Raw genomic sequence first — 25,507 nt, 5'->3', positions numbered from 1 at the left:
ATAAAGGGAAGGCATCTCTGATCAACACTAGCAGAAAACTACGTTCTCTTATAAAAACATCCAAGGCCAACTTTGAGAGAAAAATCGCTAAGGACACTAAAGATAACCACAAAGCCTTCTTCAGCTATGTTAGAAACCTGGGCGGAAACCCACAGATATGCTCAGAGTTAGTTCACAACAACAAAAAATACACTGAACCCACAGATATTGCCAACATTCTGGCTGACAGGTTCAGTGCAAATTTCTCCCCTCCCTCGCCCCCAAAAGAAGAAATACTTATCCCAGCTGAATGTAATCTCCCTGTCATCTCAGATGTTCAAGTGAGAGCCGCCCTCAACAAAGCTAAAAACACAGCATCAATGGGACCTGATGGTATCCCGGGTTGTGTGCTATGTGAACTCCAAGAGGAGCTAAACCCGCACATAAAAATGCTATTTAACCTTAGCCTTACTACAGGATATGTACCTGAACACTGGCGTACAGCAACAGTGGTCCCACTCCACAAAGGGGGTACCTCTACAGACCCTGGGAAATACCGCCCCATAAGCTTAACCAGCCTAGTCTGCAAAGCTATGGAAAGAATCATCATGGAACTCATAAACAGAGACACTGGGGACCTACAGACACTTGACCCCACCTAGTTCGGCTTTGTGAAAGGCAGATCCTGCCTTTTGAACCTGGTTGACTTTTTTGAAACAGTCACTAGAGTCATTGACGAGGGCAAAGCAGTCCATACAGCCTACCTGGACTTGGCTAAGGCCTTCGACACAATACCCCACTCAGGCATCATAGATAAGCCCAGCAGCTTAAACGTAAACCCTTATGTCACTAGATGGGTTGCAAACTGGCTAAAGGACAGAACCCATAAAGTTAAAATCGCTGGAGCAATGTCAGACTCAAAGCCAGCCACAAGTGATGTCCCACAGGGATCTGTCCTGGGACCCCTCTTGTTCGGCATTTATTTCTCAGATGTTAAAGCAAACATGGGAGGATTGTGGCTGACAAAGTTCGGAGATGACTGCAAACTAGGCGCCATAGTCGATACACCAGCGGACACATGCATCCTACAAAAAGGCCTCACAGAAACGGACAACTGGTGCCGGAGTCATGGCCTTAAACTAAATGCCAAAAAATATATAGTCATCCCCTTTGGGAAAAACAAAGTACCCACAAATTATCACATAGAGAGCAATCCACTGAGTACGGAAAAAGTAATCAGAGACCTAGGGACCCAAGTCGACAGCAACTTCTCATTTGACACCCACGTTGCCAAAGTGGTTAGAAAAACATTCTACCTTGCACACCTTATCATGAAGGGATTCACATCCAGATCCAAGGATGTCGTTGTACCCCTATACTCCTCCCTCATCAGACCCATGATCGAGTATAATGCCCCATTTGGTATGTACCTCACCCGGCATTTGCAACAGCTAGAGAGACCACAAAAGTACCTCACCAAGAGGATCAAGGGTCTCCAACATATGCCTTATTCTGCCAGACTAAAGAAACTCCAGCTCTATTCAGTAGCATACCGCCTGCTCAGAGGTGATCTGTGCCTGACGTACAAGGCCATGTCCAATCAGGAACTGATGGACATGCACCACCTCAAAAAATCCAAATCCATCAGAACCACGAGAGCTAAAGACTTAAACCTCGGTACAAGTATGAATAGGACATGCTGGAGGGATAGAGTCGTAACCCAGAGGCTTCCCATGCTCTGGAACAAGATCCCAGTTCATGTTAGACAGAGCCCCTCACTGACTCTCTTCAAGAGAAATCTTGATTAGTGGATGGGAGATTGTAAGTTTACCCCAGGGGTCACATCTGTGTCACTACTAGACAGGGGCACAGTAAACTAACTCTATTATATAAGGGGACCTTCACTGTGTCACTACTAGACAGAGGCACAGTATTCTAAATCTATTCTGTGCATTTTTGTACCATTTCATGGGGTGGCGAAAGCCACATCACTATGGCTAGGCTTACAAATGCCCCAGGGCAGATAGCCTAGTACTAAACTATGAAACTATAAAATGCTGAACAAGAGCAACTGGCTAAGTAAATCACCCAATCACTACTGCAATTTCCCATAATGTCAATGTTATATATCTTTGGTGTGTTCTGGCTGGTAAATTCTTTAGTTTTAACCATGTGTGCACAAGCACTACAATGTCCACAAGGCTAACTGTGTATTAATTTTTTCCCAGATAAGTTGGTTTGATAAACTTCCTTGTTAAAATTTTTCTTATAATGGGTGAGATGTGAAGTTATAGTTTTTCCTCTACGATAAGAAAATAAACATTGTGGGGGCAATATGTTAGCCAATTGGTCATAGACCAACAAAATGTCCCAATGATCATTGATAATGTTTTTAAAGCCGTTGGTGTTACGACCATATGTGGTAACTAAACAAATTGGTAGAGAGGTGGAAGATCTTCTGTAAATATGACTAATCTTGCAGTCATGATCAAGTTATACTGTCTGGTTTTGCAGAACTAGTGTGCATTTGTGTAAATCAAGTTGGAATACTTTACTGTGGCCATTTTTGTATCACAATCAGGCATCTGAGGTGTGCACAGTCAATACGTGGCTGACATTGATCAATGCAGAAACTGTTTATGGATATCCTTACCCAGTTTGTTGCCTGATCACTGTTAAACAGTCACTGATCTGGCATGGCAGCAGTAGTGTCACACAGTGTATTGTATTTGCTGAACTCTGTGTAAAGTGGCCATTGGTATGGCTTATTCTTGTATGTATATGTATGGGGAGAGGGGTGCAGGATATTTAAGAATAACACATTGGCCATAGTTTCTTTTACTTTCCATCACAGTCAGACATCAACATTGTACACATTAAGTGCTATATTTGGTGATTTACACAGGATATGTGTGAAAGTGACTGATTATTGGCACAGTGGCACAGAAAATAATGCATCTCCTTCTGTATGGAGTCTACAGATCCTCCTCCTTGGCTATAACTCCTTTTGTGTAAAGTCTACATATTCTTTCATTTTGTGTGTACGTTATCAGTTTCTCTGGTTCACTCCAACACTGCAAAGGTATGATGTAGGGGAATGGGCATATCTCCATTTTCCTATAGAAAAGTGTGTATGTGTCTGTCAGTCAGTCTGTATCTGCATGTGTTCATCTTGTGTGTCTTGTCGGGGCAGTATCAGTATGTCTGAGTCTGTGTGAAAAATCAGTGCATCTTGTGAACAACCTGATTTGTCAGGCAATGACAACATGCTTTCTTGCTGGGATGAAAACGCGGTGAATCAGTTAAGCATTTATGTGTTTTTAAGTTTATAAATAAAAGTGAAAATTCTGCCTGGTTCTGGTTTGCCTATTTTTTCACAAGTGGCTTTAGTTGGTTCATGGTATTTTGTGCGTCTTTGTGTGTGTGAGTGAGAGGGAGAGCTGTGGATGTGTATGAAAAAAAGTAATATCACTGATTTCCTGTCTGTGGCCACACACACAATGTTGATGAGCAAGTGCATAAACCTTCTGGGTGGTAGTAGCAAAAAATTAGTTAAGTCAATATCTTTCAAAAATATCACATAAGTGTATCACAGAATATCTAGACCTTCAAAGCATCTAATAGCCTTTACACCCCAAGCTTTGTAACTGATTTGTAAGACAGACTTATTGAAGGGTCTCTGCCCTTGATCCCTCATTGTCTAAAATTGGCACTGCTTAAATGTATGTACTGAAAATCCCTGTAGCTGATGTGAGGAATCTGGGTACAGTTTGGTCGTTGTTTATTTAATTTTCTCACTATCAAACCTCAAAGGTGTACACAGAAGGTTGCAATAGCTTGTATAGGGGCTGGAGATTATGTGGGTATTATTTATCTAGTTTTCCTCATAATTAAACCTCAGAAGTATGCACAGAAGGTTACTATAGTTTGTCAAGGGACAGTTTAGTGTCTGGGATCAACAGACTGGAATACTGTACAGTGATAATTATTTTTCATTTTCCTGACAAATATCAGAATACATAAGGATGGCTGTCTCCTTGGAGAAGAGGGAAGAAGGCTTGTTTGTATATATCTGACAGCAACAAGTTGAAATATGTTGCATTGTTCTGTTTACTTTCATTCCAGTCTGGCACCAGAAGGGCGACCAAAAGGCATCTGTCTTTTGCGGGGGGTAAGCATGGGTAGGCTTGTTTAAAGTACTATATTTTCATAATGGGTTTATGAGCTATACCGATATTTAGTGGAACTTTGACTGTTATAGGTGATCAGCCATCTCCCCCAGACATGCCTTGAAACAACTGCTATTGTGAATTAGACAAGATAGTACTTAACTAATTCTGCTGTCACAGCCATACCAAAATTACATGCCTCCCCCAAAATATAGCCAGATTCACATTTTATACATAAGAATCACTGAAATCAAAGCATTATCCAATGTGCTAATTTGGTCATTTTGTAATTTATCACATTATTACAGTTATCCATCTTTAGGGGAGGGTTGGCATAATGGTTAAAATGTTTACCTTACAGACACAACATACAGGATTGGGTTCTCACTTTTGGGAAATTGGCTAGGATTCAAATGACCCAGAAGAGCATCTAGCCTAGTACTTACCTACAAACCTATAAATTATAAGATGTGGTCAATCAAAAATTGGATATGTAGGCACTCTGTGGATGCAAGTGACTCCTTCTGCAATCTGATCACAGTTGCTCATTAATCTGGCTTGGCAAGGCTAGTTTATGTGTGTGTGAGTGATGGGCGAGTGACTAGTTGAAATACATTGGTGTGGTCATTGTATTTTAGACAACTGAAGTGTCCACAATCAAAGTGAGTGTAATTGACCACAGAGTTTATTTTGTGACTTTTTCCACTTTGGTTTGTATGTTATTTGGGGTATTTTGCAGGCACTCTGATGTTTATGGACATTCTGCATTTCTAAAGTATAGCCAAACAATCCACTTATGATGTACTAATGAGCTCAGAAAAAGACTGAAACATGACATGTCTACAGGTAGTGAGGTTTGGCTTTATTTGCATGAATGTTCCCATAATGATTTAAAAATTAAAAATTCATGGGCATTCAGAATTTGTAGAGTTGAAACATTGGTAAGACCTTAAGAGGTCATTTGCTTATATCCCATGGGCTAGCATTCCTGGAGGTTTAATATATTACACAGTGAAGACTCTAGCTTGGCTGGGTCTTTCTTGCTGTTTTTGCAGAGTGACTTGTATGTGTGAATGTTTTACCCTTTGGCTTGGATGCTGTTTGGGATATTTTCTAGAAACTCTGTTTGTGAAGATCAGGCTTTAAGTTCTTTGTTTCTAAAGTGTAGCCAGATGATCCACTTATACTGTACTGGAGAGGTCAGAAAAAGAAACATGGTATGTCTGCTGCTAGTGGAGTTTGACTTTATTGGAATGAAAGTACCAATAATCACTTAAAAAGTAAAAAGTCGTGGGCATTCAAAAGCCATGTAGCTGAAACAGTAGTATGTCCTTAAGGGGTCATTTGGATACATATCCAATAAGTCTTCACTGCAGTAGGTTTAAGATATTACACAGTGAAGACTATAGAACTTGGCTGGATATTACTTGCAACTGCCAGCCATAGGTATTATGTCTAAATCCAAAGATGTTATTGTTCCTCTGCATTTAGCACTGATCAGACCTTTTGTTGAGTACTGCACTTCCTTTCGGTATGTACGTCACTCGACATATCAACAAACATGGAATGCCCAAGAGGTTGCTAGCTCAAAAAAAATCTGGTTTTAAAAACCTTGGTTGTCAAGAAAGGCTAGAAGCCTTGACTGTGTACTCTAAGTTGTATAAGCTCCTGTGGCATGATTTGTGCCTCATTTACCATACCATTAGAAACTCTGTGATCATTGACCTCCTATATCTTAGCAGATCAACCACCTCAGCTAACACTAGAACCAGAAACCTGAACCTTCATCATCAGATAAATAGAACATGATGGAGAGATAGATGCATGCCTCCCTGTTCTCTGAATTAAATGTCCTCTGCAAGTTTAGCATTGTGGTTTAATATCCTTCCTCAGACATAAGCTGGGTGACTTGATGGGTGCTGTCCAGTTTAGCCCAGGTTAACTGTTGTCTTCCTCATTCAGAAAGGAGGCAAAGCCTGAGGGTGGGTACTGGCAAGAAGCAAATGGTCATTGACTAAAATAGACTTGAAACTCCTATAAATATTTGCCTGCCATTAAAGATCCCCCTCCTGTTGGTGGGATTTGAACTTTATGATTGTCAGACTTCCCCATTTTATTTTCAGATCCACTGGTTCAGTGGTACTGATGTTGTCTGTTGAAAAACTATGATGTGGTGGTCATCTCCTTGGCTGATAGTGACAGGATCTTGGAGCTACATTCTTACATGTGGGGAACAATATCAGTTTTTTTTTAATATATACCAGCATCCACCTTGTGATAATCAGGCTTCTTATTCTGTATTGGCCCATTCACTTCCTTTTGATCATAACAGGGAGTTAAACACCAGATATCACTACTAACATGTAGCAGGGGTTAGGAGATTTTTTTAATATGCTTCTAACACCTTCATCCAGTGGCCAAACAGCACAGTACAGTATTCATTGTTGTGTACCAGTACAGGTGTGTGTGTGTGTGTGTGTGTGTGTGTGTGTGTGTGTGTCTGCACAAGCACAATGCTCAGATGAAGCATGGTGCACTCTTTGACATGCTCACATGTTTCAGTATCACTGTTGTAGGACCTGCATTTACAGGTTTTCCTCATTCATAGTTGCTGCTGTGTTAAAACTTCACCAGCTTCCTTCCTTTGGGACAGGTGTGCCAACACTGGTTATTCATTCCAGTCCCTTTTCATTTAACTCTTCCAACACCAAGGTTGTTAGTTGAATCAGTCATCTATCTAGTCAAAGAACCAGCAACCATATGTGGTCTTTCACAAAGATCACGTCCCTTAAAACCAGACATCACGCCATTCCAAAATGATTTACAAACGTCCCTGAACCAGTCCATCCATCTTCGTGTTTTTTGGGGGGGGTTTTGCCACAAAAAAAAAAAAAAAAAAAAAAACAGAAAGAGACAGAGTGTGTGAGAGAAAAAGAGAAAGAGAGCATTTCACATGCTGGATGTCTATCAGCAGTTCAAGATATTACCTTATATAGGTCCCTATCCTTCATTCCTGGGAGGGAAAGGCTGACAGCTGTCAGACAGACCCTTTATGAAATGGCTTTCTAACTGCATAATTAGTGACATCAAAAGCTTAATCAGCTATTTGAAAACTGCTGCTGTCAAGGTCCTCTCCACTAGAAATGTAGCTGCATCCAGAATTTGATTTAAAGTGTGTATACTTTTCACACATCTTTGTTTTACAGTTCAATTTCCATGTATAATCCTGATGTTAAAGGTGCAAGTAGCTTTGAAAAATACTTAAGATTTGACTATGTTATTTTATCTATGACCATGCTCACAAAATGATGTTATGGTAGGCACTGAGAATGATTTACATATACCAGCAAAGCATTTCTGGGTAAGGAAAACAATTCAAATCTTTAGCAGAACAGTTATTTACTTTGTGGTTTCACTACTGTCATATAGGTCAATTTAGGATGTTCCACCTCATAGATGATTACTTGGATTTCCATGACATAAGACATTCCTGTTGTAGAAGTTAGCATGGTAGTATTGTAGCCCATACACAAATTTAGATAATGGGGCTTTGTGGGCTCAGTCTTTCATGACGCATAGCAGGTATTTTCAGGTCCAAGAAAAAATTTTGGGGGGGCTGTTTTATCAACAAAATAAACACAACTTTTACATCAAAACCTGTATAGTTCAGTGTAGTATATTTATTTTATTTTATTTAACTGGGTTGACCAGTATAGAGCTCTGACCCAAAAGGACCTAATTTAGGCTCAGCAACAGTGTAAAAGCACAAGACAGACAAAATACATCATTTACACTTACAGGAGTATAAAAAGCAGACATTTCAAATGAACAGACTCACACAAATTTTCTCCATAGTGTAACAGGTAAGGACCAAAGACTAGTGATATTTATTTATTTATTTTTATTTATTTGCAGTTTGTTTGCCTGGATAGTCCATTGGGCCACAAGGAGCCCATTTTCAATGGATTCCTGAGGAGAAAAGCTCCAGAAAAATACAAATACAGTACACATTGCACATATAAATTACAGATTATCTCATAGGAATACAAAGTAAATATGATAAGAAAAGGTTAACAATGATAGAATATATCAGTATAGTTCATTAAACAGCAATAAAAAACACTTTTGTAAAAAAAAAAAGTAACAGCATAGGGTAACTGTTAAGTAGTTGGTCAAATAGTTCAATAGAGCTGTGGAACTATAGGAGGCAGTGATGGCGTATTTAGTTCTAGGAGAGTAGGAAGTGGTATTAGAAGGATGAGGTAGGATGGGAGCAGGAGCACTTCCATTGTGAAGTTAGGTGCGAGTGCAGCAAGGTTTTAAATGAGGAGGGACTGCTGGTGATGTGGATAGGAGATGGTAAAGAATTCCAGACGTGTGCAAGAGAGAAAGACATTAGGTGATTCCCACCTGGACGTGTGGGTGTGTGCAATTTAATTAGTTTTAGGAATTGGCTCTTATAAGTCATTCTGGTTCTTGCATGTCAAAGGTAGTGGCTAGGGAGGGACAAAGAGAGGGGTTGTAAATGAGTTTGTGTGCTTGGATGAGTTGGGTATAAGTGAGGAGGTTAGGGAGCTCAAGCCAGTTTAGTTGGTGAAGAGAATTACAGTGGTGAGAAATGTCTCTGTGACCTGCCACAATTTTGATATCTTGTTATAGCAAGAGTAGAGTTTGGTTTTGAGGGAGGATTGCAGGTTGGTGAGGATAGATGCACCATATAGGAGGGATGGGATGAGATAAGTATTGGCTAGCATGAGCCTGGTGGAAGGAGAGATATAATGATTATGGTAGTATAGCATACCAAGTTTTTTGTGGGTTTTTTTGATATTTACTTGTAAATGTTTGTCGAATTTTAGTTGATCATCTATGAGTACGCCTAGCAGTTTAGTGTCAGAGACTATTTCTAGGGGAGTATTGTTTTTGCTGGTGATTATGAATGATTGTTTATCTAGGGAGGAGGTTTTGGAGGCGGTAAATAACATAAGTTTAGTTTTGGTTGCATTAAGAGCCAGATGGTTGTCTAGCATTCACTGCTTAGTAGAGGAGAAGGCGCTTTGGGTAAGCTTATTTAGAGTGGGGGTAGAAGGAGAGGAGCAGATAATGGTAGAATCGTCGGCATAATGGATGAGGCTGGAGTTTGGAATGGCTTGGTAGAAGTCATTAATGAATATATTGAATAGTAGGGGGCCTAAAATGGAACCTTGGGGGACACCTGTGGGAATATTAAGGAAAGGTGAAGTGGCTTTATTCCATTTGACTGCTTGTTGCCTGGTTGAGAGGTAGCTAGAGAACCACTTGATACAGGAAAGGAATAGGTTTAGTTTGGAGAGATTATTAAGAAGCAGGTTGTGAGCAACAGTGTCAAAAGCCTTGGTGAGGTTGAGAAGGGTGGACACGAAATGGTCAGAATCACAGGCTTTGTTAATTGTTTCAAAGAAGGAGAGGAGGGCAGTGGAGGTGCTATGACCGGGTGTAAATCCATACTGTGTGGGGGTAAGAAGCTGGTTGCTGATGAGATAGGGTAAGAGTTGTTGGTGGATACATTTTTCAAGAAGCTTAGAAATAGGGGATAAGATAGCAATATGGTGGAAGTTTAGAATGTCATTATTATTGCCTCCTTTATGTAGAGGAATAATAAAGGCTTTCTTTCAGAGGTGGGGGACCTGGCTTTCTGAGATAGACCGATTAATTAGTATGCTGATAGGGAGAGCAATGGCTTCTGTGGCTTCTTTTAGGAAGTAGGAGGGAATTTCATCAGGGGCATTGGAACCAGGTTTTAATTTTAGGAAAATTTTTTTTTTATGGTGGACATAGAGATGGGATTGATAGAGAAGGGTGGAGGTTGGGGGCAAGGGATGCTAGGGGAGGAAGGGATGGGTGCAGGCTGAGGAGGGGTCGCAGAGGTGTTGGTGAAGGACAATGTTTGCTTACTTATGGACTCTAGGAAGAAAGAGTTAAATTGGGTGGCTAAGTCCATCTCAGAGGCATCTGGGTTAGGGCAAGAGTTCTTTTTTTTTTCCCGGGTTGAGGAGAGAAGAGATTCCGTTCCAAAATAGTTTGGGATTGGTGTTGTGGTTGGTTTGGAGAGTGAAGAAATAAACATTGTGGTCTGAGTTAATAAGTTTTTTGACTTTATTTCATAGTGTTTTATATTTATTAAGGGTGATAGTGGGTTTATTTTTATAGTAACGTGTCCAGGCTTTGTCACAGAGTCGCATAGTAGCTAAGGTGTTTTTGGTTAACCAGGGTACAGGGTTACTTTCTGTATGTTTTTTTTTTTTAGAGGGGCAAAGGAGTTGAGCAGGTTTGTGAAAGTAGAGTTAAAGTAGGAGAGAGCATTATCTAGGGGAAAGAGTCTTTAATGGGTTCCAGTTTGTGCTTTTTAATGCATTTGAGAAGGTTTCAGAATTGAAGTTTTTTAGGCAGCGAGTGGAAATATAGGTGTGAGTTAGTTGTATGGAAGAGGGGAGATAGCGGGCAAAAGTGGGGAAGTTGTCAGCTAGTGGGTCTGGGATAATACCACTAACAGAGATATAGTGAGGATGGGATACTAGAATCCAGGTTATTGTACTTCCAGTAATGGAGTTCTTATTAGGCCTGGCAGTGGAAATGATTAGTTGCGTAAAGTTATGTAAGCTAATATTGAGTGAGTTAGTGGGAGATTGGATTGTTGCCCAGTTTATGTTCATCTTCCCCATGGTTTTATGAGTAATGTTGGTGGAGACCCAGGAGAGAATATCTTCAAGGGATGAGATATTGTCTCCAGGGGGAATATAGAGGGAGAGAACGAATATGAGTTTATGCTTGTTTAGGTGGAGTAGGGCTGGTATTATTTCTGCCCTGCCAAAATTGGGAAAGGGTTTGGTATAGGGGGTGACTAAGAGGGATGCTGAGTAAAAGAGTGCTACAATCCCCGCTTTTTGTGTTCTGTCGTTCCTTAACATGTGGTAGTTGGGAGGACGTAGTTCAGAATCTTTTATGTGGGGCTTAAGCCAGGTTGCTGAGATGAAGAGAATATCGGGCTGGTTATGTAGAAGCCAGGCATGAAGGTTTGGAATTTTGTTACATAGGCTCTGAGTATTTAGAGCTGAGAAGTGGAGGGGTTTACCTGTTGCTTGGGGGGTAGGGGTTGGGGTCTGGATTCAGTGTGATAGAGGGGCCTGAGTTTGGGTGGATGTCCCCAGAGAGAAGGATAGAGATGAGATGATGGGTGAGGTATTTGGTTTGTCTGGGTTGTAGTGTACAGGTACAGAGTTTTGTGGAAATTAGACTAGTGCAGTTTGTAACAGTGTTTTTAGAGTTAGGTAGAAGTCTGTAGGGGAAAAGCATGTAGTGTTGAGGGGGTAGAGACTGGGGGATATAAGGGTAACAGCAAATGTGTACTTTGTAGAGGATGGGGTAGTGGTGTAAAATGGGGGGTGCGGTTTGCATTAGTAGGTTGGGTGATATAGTTTAGGTCAAGGGAAGGAAGAATCAAGGTCAATGAACAAAAAAAAAAACAGTCAGTGGAGTGGAAGGTAAGTTCAGATGAAAGTATGCAAGGGGGGTAAGAGACATTCTAGCAGTGGTATAGGGAAAGGATTAGAGTGGTTCGGAGAGGTAAAGATGGTGCCACAGGAAGGAAGGGAACCTTAAAGAGTCTGGAGGAAGAGTTTGGAAATAAAAGAAAGTGAAAGAAACTGGGGAGGAACAAAATCAGTCGACTGCAACTGTCAAAGGTGTCCCAAAGCGGTACAACAAAATAGGAAAGTCTTAAAGGTACTCCACCACGAGCTTGCACAGTGTCACAGTGATTAAAACACTCTTTATGTGAAGAAAAACAATAAAAATGTTAAAAACACATGACAGTTCCAGCTGAGTTAAGTGCTTTCGGCTTCTTAAAGCCTTCTGCAAGCTCGTAGTGGTGTACCTTGAAGACTTTCCTACTTTGTTGTGAAACTGGGGAAGGGGGTGGAGAGAGAGTGGAGATGGATGTCACAGTGGCCTAGCTGGTTGGAACCAGTACTGACAGGGCCAGGTCAGCAGTATGAAACAACACTGAAAATAAGAATCATAAAGGAAGCAACTGTGAAAATCAGAGCTGAAGAGGTAAGAAGAGAGCAAGCCAGAGATGGAAATGTTGCAGATATAAATTTAAAAACAGAAGACTAAGGGTACAGAAGACGTACTAGAGGTTAAATAACAGTCTCAGGGGTGGGCAAACTTTTTGATTCGTGGGCCACATTGAGTTCTAACATTTGACAAAGGGGCCGGAACAGGAGCAGATAGATGGCATGCTTTGAAAACATCACCTCAATGGGGGAAAAATACACATATTGGGATATGGAGAAAACATGTGCTTTAATTTCCAATGAAAATGAAGAAAAGCATTACAATAAAATCTCTGACTTCGAAATGTGTCTTTAAACACTGAAAATCAAATAAATGACCATTTTATTTTAAAGCACTGAAAGTTCTGTTATCCTTCAGGATATCACCATCACTCTCCTCCTGACTGTCTTTTTTCAAAACGGTAGGAGATGCAGATGTACTTGTCCTGTTCCTTTTATTCAATTTGTTTCCCCGGTGCCAAAAGTCAACAACGACCAGTGCAAGGACGAAACAGTTGCAGCAAGTCAGTCTGTGAAGCGTTATATTTGATCTACGCGCACTGTTTATTTTAACAACGTGCGTATCACAGAGACACACACATTTTAATGGGAGCAGTGTTGTTGGTCTCCTTTTTTAGCCAGCGCATCAAAGTCTGGAGTTAGTTTTGTTGTGGCGATTGGGTCAAAGGGTAAAGTGCAAACGTGGAGTAATAGGCCTACGCTTCACCTCAACAAAGCCAATATATCTAGAGTGCGCCATCTAGTGAGGAAACATTAGAATTGCAGGGGAAATAAAACATTAACAAGGTTAATTTATTAAATTTTTTCAAGTTTGGCGGGCCGAATCAAAACGTTTAACGGGCCGCATGTGGCCCCCGGGCCATAGTTTGCCCATGCCTGGTCTAGAATATGGCTGGCAACATTAAACCTACATATACTGGAACTATTGAGAGTTAAAATAACATTAAACTAAAAGCTATTGGTACTATTGTTAAGTTAAAACAGCAAGGAATGTGGTAGACTGCTGGTGGCCAAAATAAGTTACTACAGCCAGAAAAAACTAACCTGCATGTATGTTCACCTGCCCTGTAGTAATACTTCAAATGATAAGAAGCAATTCACTTTTTAAAAAGCAGATAGTCTTAAAAACACATTCAAAGTGTGGATAAATTACAGTAGAAGAAACACTTACAGTTGAGCTAGAAAGCTGTGGTTTTTAGTTTGTTTTTGGAGCTGCTTCAGGCAGGTAACAACTGCATTTGAAATAATTTAAAATAAAGTAGTATAAGTTATATACAAAAATGTAAAGAACTTTGTTTGTAGCTTTTATTTCAGTGTACAGCCACTGAAGGTAGATCTGAGGATCAAATGAAGGGGAGTCAAGTGTGGAAGGAGGAGGAGTGAATGGCAGATAGGTACAAAGTGTATGATGTATTGTTATACTTTCGCACAAAGGTTATTAAGTAATTATTGTAGTTGGCTGATATTAGTTTTCTTTGGGGGGGGGGTCTTTATTTTCTGACAGAGTTGTAATATGATAAGGAGGTTATGTGCAGCTCCAGAGGTTTGCTACTTAGACTTCAGCAAATGCAGACAAACACTTTAAGAATGTCTTAACTGCAGACATCTGTGCTGTAACCAATTTGTGATTAGCACATATGTTCACCTAACATTATTATCTCAACAGTGCCCTTCAGGATGTGGACTTCCTTCATTCTTTAGTGTAAGCCTTAGTGTTTTTTGGCTTCTTCCACAATGGTGTATTTAATGTTTGAGATTCAGCCTATTCACTGACTCATTGGCCTGTCAAGCAGAGTCCACAATCTTAGCTGTAGCTGATGCATTCTTATTTATTATTTATTTATTTGGTCTATGAAGGGTCCCTCCATAATGAGTAGGCAATACCTTGCTGCTGTCCTCATGCACTTGAACTACCTTTACATCCAACACTGACTATTGTAGTTCAGTGTTCTTCAGGCAGGTTTATATTTGTATATTGTTAGCAGGGTAGATGTCACATGTACATTATTTTGTGCAAGACTGCAAGTGTACATTTGTGCATTACTTATTATTTATGTAAGGAGGGTAAGTATGCTGTTGTATATTACTTGTTGGCAGTGTTAAGTGTCACATCTACATTGCTATTTCTTGATTTGTAAGAAGTATGCCTACTAGAGGTGAAGTGACAAGTTTAGAGGCTGTGCATACTAATGAAAACTGTGTGTGATGTCGTAGTGTGTGCCAGCACTGAGTGCATCTACCCTAAAGTTAGGGGAAATTCTGAGGAAAAAAGTGCCAGATTCTAAGTGGTGGAGAGGAGAAACCCAGTTTTGACCCATCATGGAGAGTCATATGATACAGTGAAAACATATTTATTTTTGATATGTACGCGTGCACAACTCAACTTTACTTGTCTGTACTTATATTTTGCAGTTCTGGAATGTCAACAACCAGCACTCTGTAAGGTATGCTATTTCTGTTTCATTCATCTGGTATTTGTTATCGCGATGTCTCTCAGTCATTTTGTAATTTTTTTTTTTTTTTTTTTTTGTCTTTTTATAAACATGTTTGTTGTTGTAGAGTCTGTGCTTGTAATGCCTGCAGAATGCACTCAGGAATGAGTCATAACACAGGTACTGATCAGAAAAGCTGAATATCACAGTGAGCATTTTGCTTCTCCAGAGAAAAATAGGCTGTCTTCATTGACTGTTACAGTTTTCTGTGCAGACCTTTCATCTGCCCTTATTTTGGAGGAATGTTCCTATATTCAGATCTGATTTACCCCTGCATATGTTGATATGTTGTTCGTATTTTTGGAGGTATGTCCCATAAAGTAAATTTTTTTACTCCTCTTCAAGATCTGATTTTTGAAGCTGTCTAGTACACAGAAAACCACACTACATGACCAACATACTAGTGGCAACAATAATTTAAAGAAAGGAGACACTCATTTTACATTTCCCTTTTTCAGAAGCAAAAATAAATGACCTTGTATAGTAGCACTTTGCAATATAGGTCATTAAAGTTTGCAGATTTACACTCTCTTTGATAATGTGTTCATATTTTCCATAATTTTGTTACCGTTTTTCAGATATGTGTTTCTGAGTAGTATCCCACAATCGTGCAGAAAATGAGATTTGTTATATGCTGTTGTTGTTCAAATTTTATGTCAATTAGATGTCCAGATTCTTGATGTTCCTACTTTTCAAGGGCCTTTTTTCAGTATTTTCAGATTGAGAGCTATGACTGTATGTGTGTTGGGAAAACACTGCAAAGTACATGCTATTGCATGCCCTTGCATGGGTTTCTATCAGCACTGTAAGAATCCTTACTGAGTGATGACCATGAAGATGGAGGTTGCTTCTAATGCATTTTTCTAAGAGAAAGTGTTACAGTGACCCCTGGTGATGAAAATATACTCTTCTAGATGAAGAGACTGTACTCATTTATAAATGTTTGGAAAGTTAAAAAAAAAGCTTTAGCTTTTAAGCACTAGTAAAATACACCTTTACTAGAAACTTTTTTTTTTTGCCAAAAATGAGAAACGTTTCTGTCATATAGTCAGCTATGTTTTCATACGTTATGTTTATTTTTTCTAATTAAGATCTACAAACATGCTTATAATGTGGGAACTTTGATCTTGTTCAGTGTTTTACAAGTGAAGGTTCTGAGAATCAAATTAAGATGACGTAGACAAATTGGTTTCTTCACCACTGTTTTCTTGTCACCCCAGCCCTGATATCATTTGCCTATAGTGTACATGTCCTTAGTCTGATCTTTTTTTATCTCAGTTACTTGTAAAAGGTAGAGATTTGGCATTACTTTGTTCTTGGAGTCCCTAATGTTCGCGTCCTTGCTCATGTTCAGGCAAAGTGTTGCTTTACTTGGGGCCAGAATTTCATAGCATCCATATGCCTATGGCTTATAGAGGTCAGAGATCATCCACTTGCTATTCTGTGTCACTCCAAAAGAATTGATTATCACAAAGTAAACAGTGTAAGTGGTGCTGCTAAAGGTTGTTGCTTCCGTTTTCCCATCTCCTAATACATTAGTTTTGTAACATTTTGATTTAATGAGAAATAAATTAGACTAGTCACTGTTGCTTCTTCAGTATTCTAGCTATGACTGTTGGTTCACAAACCTTTGTATCTTGATAATCACAGGGCATGTTGTGTGAAGCACAGTTTTAGTTACATGGATTATGAAGTTGGTTGTTACTCTTCAGTATCAGTCAAACACATAGATATAGCTGTAGTTGTCAGTCTTGCCCCACCTGACATGTTTAAAAAAATATGAAAGAATAATACATACTTACCCTTCATTGTAACTTGCAGAATGTTACATACTAACAAACAGTAAGGTGATTTGTAAAACTATTTCTGAGAAATTTCTGTCGTTAATGAGTTTAATCCGGATCAACAGAAAAGAGGATTCTCAGTTGTAAAAGTGTATCATCTTTATAAATCTAAACAAACTTTGTTTTTCATTCACTTTTATTCTTTTACTCACAAAGTTACTAATAAAATTAAATGTAATGCAGTGAAATAGTGCTAATGAACAATGAGCAGCGGTGCTGTATGGTCCATTGGTGTGTGTGTGTGTGTGTGTGTGTGTGTGTGTGTGTTTTCTGTCTGTCTGTTCTGTAGGGAACCACAGATTTAATTTCTTGCAGTTCACATGAGGCCAAAAGGGTCTATATGACGCCATCAAATGGACTAAATAGCGAATGCTATTTAGTCGATCCGAAACTGTTGAAATGGCAAAATAGCGACGTCACGGAATATCGAATTTTTTCCCAGGGAAAAAATTTGGTGTGCTGTCTTCGAGACTTTGCCATTTCTTCCACTATGGTGCGATCTCAGAGTTGGTATATTTAAGTAGGGGGGGGGGGGCAAAGCCCCCCACTTAAATTTGTGGGGTTTTTTTTTTTTTTCCCTTTACGGAGCAGCAATTTTTTTCCCTGGGAAAAAAATTCACTGTTCCGTTTGTTCGATTATTTTGTTGTTTCGATATTATTGGTAAGATGAAATAACATTCGCTATTTACATCATACAATAATATGATATAGACATGGCCAAAAGGGTCTTGCATGTGTTACTGTCTCACACTTTGGCATGGCATGGATGATGGCCTGCTGCATCTAGCTTTTTCCCACAGAGAATGAACTGTTCAGCAATGTTGGCAGCCTACAAGCAATAAGGGAGAGGGGGAAGCATAGGAAAAAAAGATAATTTCAGGTACAGTTAAACTTTATACAGTCAAGTCTCAAAAAACTGAAACAAAATGTTCTGAAAATTCATTTGACTAAAAACTCATTTGTTGAATTACAATTAGTAGACAATACCATACAGTGAAAACTGCCTGTACACAATCACCGATGGTATGATTTCTGTTTGTGTGTGTGTGTGTGTGTGTGTGTGTGTGTGTGTGTGTGTGTGTGTGTGTGTGTGTGCGTGAGAGAGCTTTTCTCTTTTCTCCATGGCTGTTCGACTCTTGATGTGGTATCTTTAAATAAGGAAGGGGGGAGGTCGAGATAGATTTTATTATTTTGAGATTCGGTCAAATGCCTTTCACCAGGTCACCTGTGTATATTGTTCTATGCTATAATATCGAAGTCAAATTTGATTGCAACCCAGTTCATCTGAATGACTATCAGTCTGAAAAAAAGAACAAAAAACTATCCCTACAGGACAGCCAAATCCCCTGCACCCCCATACTCTCACATCTCTAAAGATTACTATTTCTGCGATGCACAACAGTGAAAAAATAACAACAGTCCTTACCCTACTGCACCACAGTGTGTCACAGTGATTATTAGTGTATACTGAGATCTTGATACATTGAAATGTACCAAGACAAGACACAAACGTACAAAAAAAAAGTTTTGCAAGAGGCAAGCCTCGTCCATCCTTTATATCTCGACATCTCTACATATATTGACTCCAAGACTGTACAACAGTGGGGGGGAAAGAAAATTCTAATTCCAGCTGCACTACAGTCTCTCTCTGTTTTTACAGTCATGTTTCAACAAAACCCCTTTTCAGTGTATTAAGACATATGGTCACTGCTTCAGTGAAATAAGTTGTCAACCAATGGTAGGAACACACACACACACACACACACACACACACACACACACACACACATGCATGTACACAGACATATCCACATATAATATTCTTTTTTTTCTGCTTTATTCTATAGTAACTAATAAATACAATTGACAGTTTCATATTCCTTACTACTGCCTGCTGTTACAAAACATGTTTTTTGGGCTGGAGACATCACAATAAAAGGCAGCCATTATTTAGTAGTATTGAATTGTTAATAACTACTAGACGTTTATTTCACTGCTTAGTGTTTTGAAACCAACATAGAAATTAGCACATATGAATACTTATGAAGCAAATTTACTCGCATTGCCTGCTCCATAAACACTATTTTAGACTGTCTTTAAATGCATTTAGTTATACATTTAAGAAAAACAAATAAGATAGCAGCTCACATCTTCTCAGGTTGTTTTTTTTTTCCTTCAACTTACATTGAATGGCTGCATCTTAAGTTATCCTAAAATGTATGTAGCCAAATAAGACAGACAAGTTTCTTTCTTGACTGTTTATGTATGGACATACCTTTCTGGATTTTAAAAACTAAGGTGAACTGATGTAGGATATGTAATCTGATGGCTTCACTGTGAAACCAATTCAACCAAAACTAACAGGTAGAAAGGGAAACTAATAAATGTTTTTGTAAGCAGTGGTAAAGGCCCCCTCCCCACACACACACACTTACACACACTCACTTACACACTTACACACACACACACACACACACACACACACACACACACACACACACACACACACACACACACACATACACACACACACACACTGTGCAGCATCTCTGTAAATGATTCGGTGATCTTGTACATGCATAACTCCCTGGGCGGTTTGTTCAGCTGTAGGTGTGGCATTGGTGTCACTTGCATGACTGACATGCCAAATTGCCGTGATGTATTCAAATGATGCTTGTGCAGATTTGACTGTGATATCATGCATACAGTTTACCCTTTTCTTCAATGTAGTGCGATCTCGGAGTTGGCATATTTAATTTTCAGTGGTTGTAGAAGGCGCAGCACCCCCCCCCCCCGGCAAAAACATTAAAAAAAATATACCTTAGGTAATTGTAGTGCCACCTCGAGCTAAGTGCCGAATACCCAATGAATATTCATGTGGCCGGTGAAGACATCAACATGACTATTCAAGGTTTAGGCGGGACTTGCTACTGCGCACCTGGGGAGATACTCATGTACATGATTACCAATGAGTCTGAGATCAAGAAACCCTGACTGTGTTTAAGACACTCTTCTTTGTTCAGTCTGTGATCTAATTTGAACAGATTGTGCAGTAATGTCATTTGATACTGCAAATATTTACCAAAATAAACTCACTCTAGCTGTTACCACTACTATTTTCCTAAGTAACAGCTGCCTATTGTAGTTATGTTATTAGTGAAGGTTATATAACAATGCTTTCTTGTTTTTCCGAATGTAACAATAAATATTTAAAAAATAGCTGTTCTCCATGATTACAAGAAATAAGTAGTTGGATTAGTAGAGTAAGGTTATTTATAAATGTAAGTTCTATGTAAAATAATGGTAATGAACATTTACATTTAAATATTACCACCAATACATTTATATTTGGCCTGGGTAATTAAAGCATCGTATGCAGTCCAGGAGTTAAAGTGCATGTTATGTATACAGATTTGTCTCTTATATGATTCAGAAAGCCTGAATCAGGCCATACATGCATGAATTACACACATTGTGAGACAAGACCGGGTATTAATGAAGCCATGCTGGTAAATATCTTGCATCAGAAGACTTGGCATAGATATTAATTTTAAGAATGATCACTCAAAGCATTTGCATATAACAGATGTCAAACTAATGGGTCTATAATAAGTAACCACATTTGTCCTTTCCCTTCTATATTGGCACAACATAGATATTTTTTCCCATAAATCAGGCGTATAACTCTTATCTGAAGTATAAACAAATAAGAAAAGAAAACTTATTGCATATATAATTTTTCTTCTGCTCATGGGAGGATGCTAAGCATTTCATCAGGGCCGTAACAACATTTGTGTTTAATCTTGGTCAGTGTTTCATTAAAGATATCTTCTGATAACTCCTGGATCTGATATCATTTTCATTTGTTCTTCGACCTATGGGTTTCGATCCAACCTCAGATCTGACTCAGCCACTTTCCAAGCTCAATATTCGATGCTCAAGCTCCTCCTCTGCATCCCATAATGCCCCCATCCTCCAAAATACCTCAGAACTCATTTGCCACTCACCGAAGAAGCATCAGGATTGCATTGTTCCAGCTACTTTATTACAAAAGTTCTGTAAGTCGGCTTCTTCTGCTGTTCTTTTCATTGGTCTTCCTTCCTCTCCTCCTACTTTGTCTCCTTTCATAGATATGTATATAAAAAAATAGGCCTCCTTTTTGTACTTAAATAGTGTAGTGACTTCCCACGGGTTTCATCTGAGTTTCTGGTCTCTCTTTTCTCTCTCTGTCCCTCCTTTTAGTCTCTTCTCTTCTCTTTCCCCTGTCTCTACTGGTTTATCATGGCTGAGAAGCCCGATAAACCCTTGGGGTTTAAAAGAATGCACTTCCTTTGGGCATAAGATTCCCCTGTCCGATGCCCACAGGGAGTGCGTTTACTGTCTAGGCCCGGCTCACCTAGACAGCTCTTGTGAGGTATGTGTTGGTTTCAATCCGAGTGCTCTTGCAGACCACCAGTTGGTATTGAAGGGCTTTCTTACCCCTTCAACACCCTCCAATTCAAGGGCTCAAACCCTTGTTAGAAAGTCCAAGAAGGCTAGGGAACACAGGAAGTATTCCCCTGAGTGCTCCTCCTCGGAGCCACCTAGAAATGCACCAAAACCTTTTGAATCTGAGGTTGTCAGATCCAGTGATAGTGTTTCCTGTGCCCTCGGCTCCCTGTGCTCTGACTGAGTCCATGGATCCGAGTGTTTTGGCTCAGAGCCCTCATTCCAAGGATGCCTAGCCCAAGCCAGTGTCCAGGCCATCTTCTACATCCTCCTCTGTTAGGTCTACCTGTCACTTGTCTGAGTGTGAGGTGGATAGCTTGATGAGACAATTTCTCAAGGTGCAGATTCAGATGGGGGTACTGCTAGCTCTGTCCCCTTCTGGATCTGGGAGTAGACTTTCTCCTTTTCATCCTTCTCTGATCTGACTTACTGCTTCAGAGTTGTCAGGTCCGATGGCACCGAGAACCAAGACATTGGATCCGATAGTGGTTTCCACTTTGAGTCTGACAGTTTCCCTGACACGCTTGGCTTCGACAGCTGCGGGGCCAAGTTTATGTTGGAACAGAAACTTAGACTTTGAGTCTGAGGGGTTGACTTGGACTCTGAGGTTTTCAGAGCTGTCGCTTCCCCTCGGAGCCTCGGTGTTTGATAGCTCAGCTCTGACTCCCCCTTTGGAGTAAAGAGTGGTGGGAGTTTGAGAGCAGTCTGCCCCAGCGGGATGACCCTCAGATCCTCGCAGTCCATCTGCTTTTGAAGTGGTGGAGATGGTCCTCACCCATCCTAGAGGATTCCCGGTTGCCCCACCATTGGATCTAATCCCTGCCCCCATAAAGTCTGCTCTTGAGGTCTCTCGTCTTCCACTAGGTCAGCTGGTAATGCAAAGCCCCCAGCCTCTTCCCACTCTGGATCCTTATTTTTCTTCCAACATCTTCTCAGATGATCCCACGAGGAGGTCCCTCAGAAGAAGAGGTGTAAAAGGAGACATCTGTATTGCCTGCAGGAATCCATCACTACAGGCACAGAGTTCGAGGAAGGGGAAGGATCCCCCAGATGTCCACCTGACAATATCTCCTTTGTGGACAACATAAAGATACTCTGCAGAAGGGTGGATGGTCCTCCCAATGTGTAACCCAGAGGAGTCAGTGCTCTTGGAGGCCTTCGGCACCTGTCCATCTATATCCTGGGTGCCCACACCCTGGCAGGCCATCTTTTTGAGTTAGTTTCCATCAGCGCATGGAAGGATCCAGACAAAGTAGAGCCCATACAAAAGCAGGCTGACAAGATATTAAGTGCTGCCTTGGGTGAATCCTACTGGACTAAAGGGATCCTGGTAAATGCCATGGTTGTCATGGCAGCCACCAAAAAGGAGCTAGCTCAGGAGACCTTCACTCTCCATCCCCCTAGCAGGGAGTCTATGGCTTTGGACAGGTTCAGCAAGAAGGTTTACACTTCATCCACATTTGCTTTATGAGCATTGAACTATTAATCCCATTTTAACAGGCTACAGCAGGACCTGATCAGGGAACTCTCTGGCTCCGTCCCTGAGTCCATGTCTGAAGAGGAATGCAAAACATTTTCCTCCAGCATGGCCACTCTCCAATTGATTTCTAATTCATCCATGAGGCTAATTGCCCTTGCAGTTGAAGCACATCTAGGGCCGCCGGTTCTGGAATTGCCATTAGGTGTCATGCCTAGATGTGATTGCGTGACTTTGTGGAACCTTTTAAGGTATCATTTATCAACCCACCCTTTGATGGTTCATCTCTGTTTGGCCCCACAGTTTGTGACACGCTCTCTCACAGTGGGAAGGATGGGCAGACCTTGTCTGCCATCGGAATCCATTTTTCCACTCCACAAAGATCCTTTTCCAGGAATCAGCATGGAGGGAAAAAACTGTGGTTCAGAAAATTTCAAGGTCCTTTTCAGGATTCTCAGGATGACTTTTCTCCAGAGGTGGGGGCAGTTACAATGATAAACGCCACCCCGGAGACAGAGGGGTTCCACAGAATCAAGGGTCTTGGGATTCCTTCTTGGACAGACCCTTTCAGTGCTCCTGAAGGGTTGCCTGACTGTCCGTCTCTGGAGGCAGTCGGGAGGGGGGGCACTTATCCTTGCACCCAGAAGCCTGGATAGCCATCACAGGTGATCAGTGGGTGCAAAGGATTGTATCCAGAGGATACTCCATTCCCTTCTTAAATCTTCCAAAACTAAAAACTTACCTCCCAGATATGCCACCCAATCTGAGGGAGGCAGCAGTGCTGGAAATTACAAAGCTGCTTCAAAAAGAGTCATCCAGGAGGTCCCTCCTGACCAAGCCAGATTGGGCATCTACTCAAGGTTCTTCTTACTACCAAAGAAAACAGGGGACCTAAGGTCAATTTTGGATTTAACATCCCCAAACAACTTACTAAAAAACTTGAAATTCAGGATGGTCACGATCCAGTCCATTCTCTCTCTTCTGAAGATGGATGACTGGATGAACTCAATAAACCTGAAGGATGCTACCATATCAAAATGGAGAGGTGCTCCAGATGGTATCTTCATTTTAGGCTGAGAACCAGTCATTACCAGTTCCAAGTGCTTCCGTTTGGTCTTACCACAGCCCCAGGGTTTTCACAAAATGCATGGCAGTAGTTACAGCTCATCTCAGACTGCAGGGATTCCATGTGTTTCCTTATCTCAATGACTGTCTGCTAACCGCTTTAACCAGGAATCTACTCATTCAAGCCAGGCATTACCTGCTACAACTAGCTTCCACTCTGGGCATAACTGTAAACACACACAAATCGCAACTCAGTCCTGTTCAGCTTTTCGGAGCTTGTTTGGACACAACCAAAACTATGGCTTTTTTACCTCCAGACATGGTGTACACTCTGAGATTTCATATATCTCAAATCCTAGCAATCCCATCACCTCTAGCAAAGCTAGTTCTAAGAGGGTCCTATGGCTGCCATGATAATGCTACTGCCTACAGCATGCTTACATATGTGCATCCTACAGTGGATGTTATCAGTTCAATGGTCTTTACATCAGCAACCTCTGACTCACCCTATAAAACTGTTGAGGACTTGCAAAGGCTCTCTTTTATGGTGGTTCCATTCCCCAGCAGTCTGCCAAGATTGTCCCTTCATTCTCCCGCCAAATGCCACTGACCACTGATGCCTCCCATTTGCGGTGGGGGGCATTTTCTGGGAAGAATGGTCCAAGAAACATGGTTGTCTCAAGAGACCAAGTTGCATATCAACATCCTGGAGATGATTGGTTCTTCTAGTATTGCAAGTACTACATAGCTTCCTTCCTGTAGGGACCATTGCAATTCAAACAGACAATATGTCCATGCTATGGTACAGGGAGAATCAGATCTTACCCACTGTGTCAAGAAGCAATGAGAGTGTAAAAATGAGCGATCTCTACCAACCACTTTCTATTCGCAACACACATTCCAGGAGAGTCCAACATTCTAGAGGACAGGCTCAGCAGAATGGTACTGATGCCTCACCAGTGGTGTCTGAAACAGTCAGTGGCAAACATGATCTTCCACAAGTGGGATTAACCTTGCTGCAACCTCTTTGCCTCTCCCCTCAACAACAAATGCAGCAAGTTCTTTGCCTTGATCTCTCCTCAGGTTCAGCCCCTGAGAGATGCTGTAGTCCATGCTTAGCCTAACGGTCTACTCTTTGCAGTTCCACCTTTCCCCCGATTCCCAAATTCCTTCAGAAAGCTCATTGGTTGAAGAGCAAAGTAATCCTTATTGCTCCTTTTTGGTGTTGCTAGGTTTGGTTCACCTTTCTTTGATCTCATCTACTTTGTCCGTCATGGACTCTGGAACCTCTTCCAGACCTGTTGTCTCACCCCTTGGGACAGACTCATCTGAACCTTCACGGTTTAAAATTGATCGCATGGTTTCTCTAGTTCCAGTGATGGCTAGACATTCCAAGCTTTCATCCCCGGTTTGAGAGATTCTGATATCAGCTCACAAAGCATCTATTAGCAAAATATACTGTATTAGAGCAAATGGAAAAAGTTTCTCTATTTGGGCTCACAAGAAGCTGATAGACCCTTTTATGGCTCCTGTTACTGTGATTTTAGATTTCCTGGCCTTTCTTTTCCAGGACGGAGACAGCTATGCCACAGTGAAGGTTCAGTTGGTAGTCATTTTGCATTTCCACAATGGGGAAAACTCTACCCTAGCTTCTTCTAAACTATCTAAGGTTTTTCTCAGGGGAACCTTTTTACTCAGCACAGCTCCTCGTGGTGTCCAGCAGAGTTCCTAGAGCAGCAGAGACCAGAAAAGACAAACTTTCCAGATTTTAAGTATTTTTTTCTGCATTTTCGACTTTTTAAGCCTTTCGATTGCTATTTCTGCCTGTTTTATTCTGCTATTACCTATTTTTACTGTTTTTAATAGCTTGAATTGTTTATTG

At 40.7% G+C, this 25,507-nt stretch overlaps 1 protein-coding gene across 1 annotated transcript in view; it reads left to right on the top strand.

The window, feature by feature from the left end:
* The window catches only part of LOC122813760 (general transcriptional corepressor tupA-like), a 339,582-nt gene that overhangs the window by 188,146 nt on the left and 125,929 nt on the right, over positions 1-25,507 (top strand). Inside the window, exon 7 of the mRNA XM_044086245.1 lies at positions 14,672-14,703. Coding sequence (XP_043942180.1) covers positions 14,672-14,703 — 32 coding nt within the window. The remainder of the gene's footprint in view (positions 1-14,671; positions 14,704-25,507) is intronic.

This window comes from Protopterus annectens, chromosome 10.part0 (assembly GCF_019279795.1).
Source record: "Protopterus annectens isolate FY-2018-M chromosome 10.part0, PAN1.0, whole genome shotgun sequence".
NCBI classification, from domain to species: Eukaryota; Metazoa; Chordata; order Ceratodontiformes; family Protopteridae; genus Protopterus; species Protopterus annectens.
This window is presented reverse-complemented; position numbering and strand designations above follow the sequence as displayed.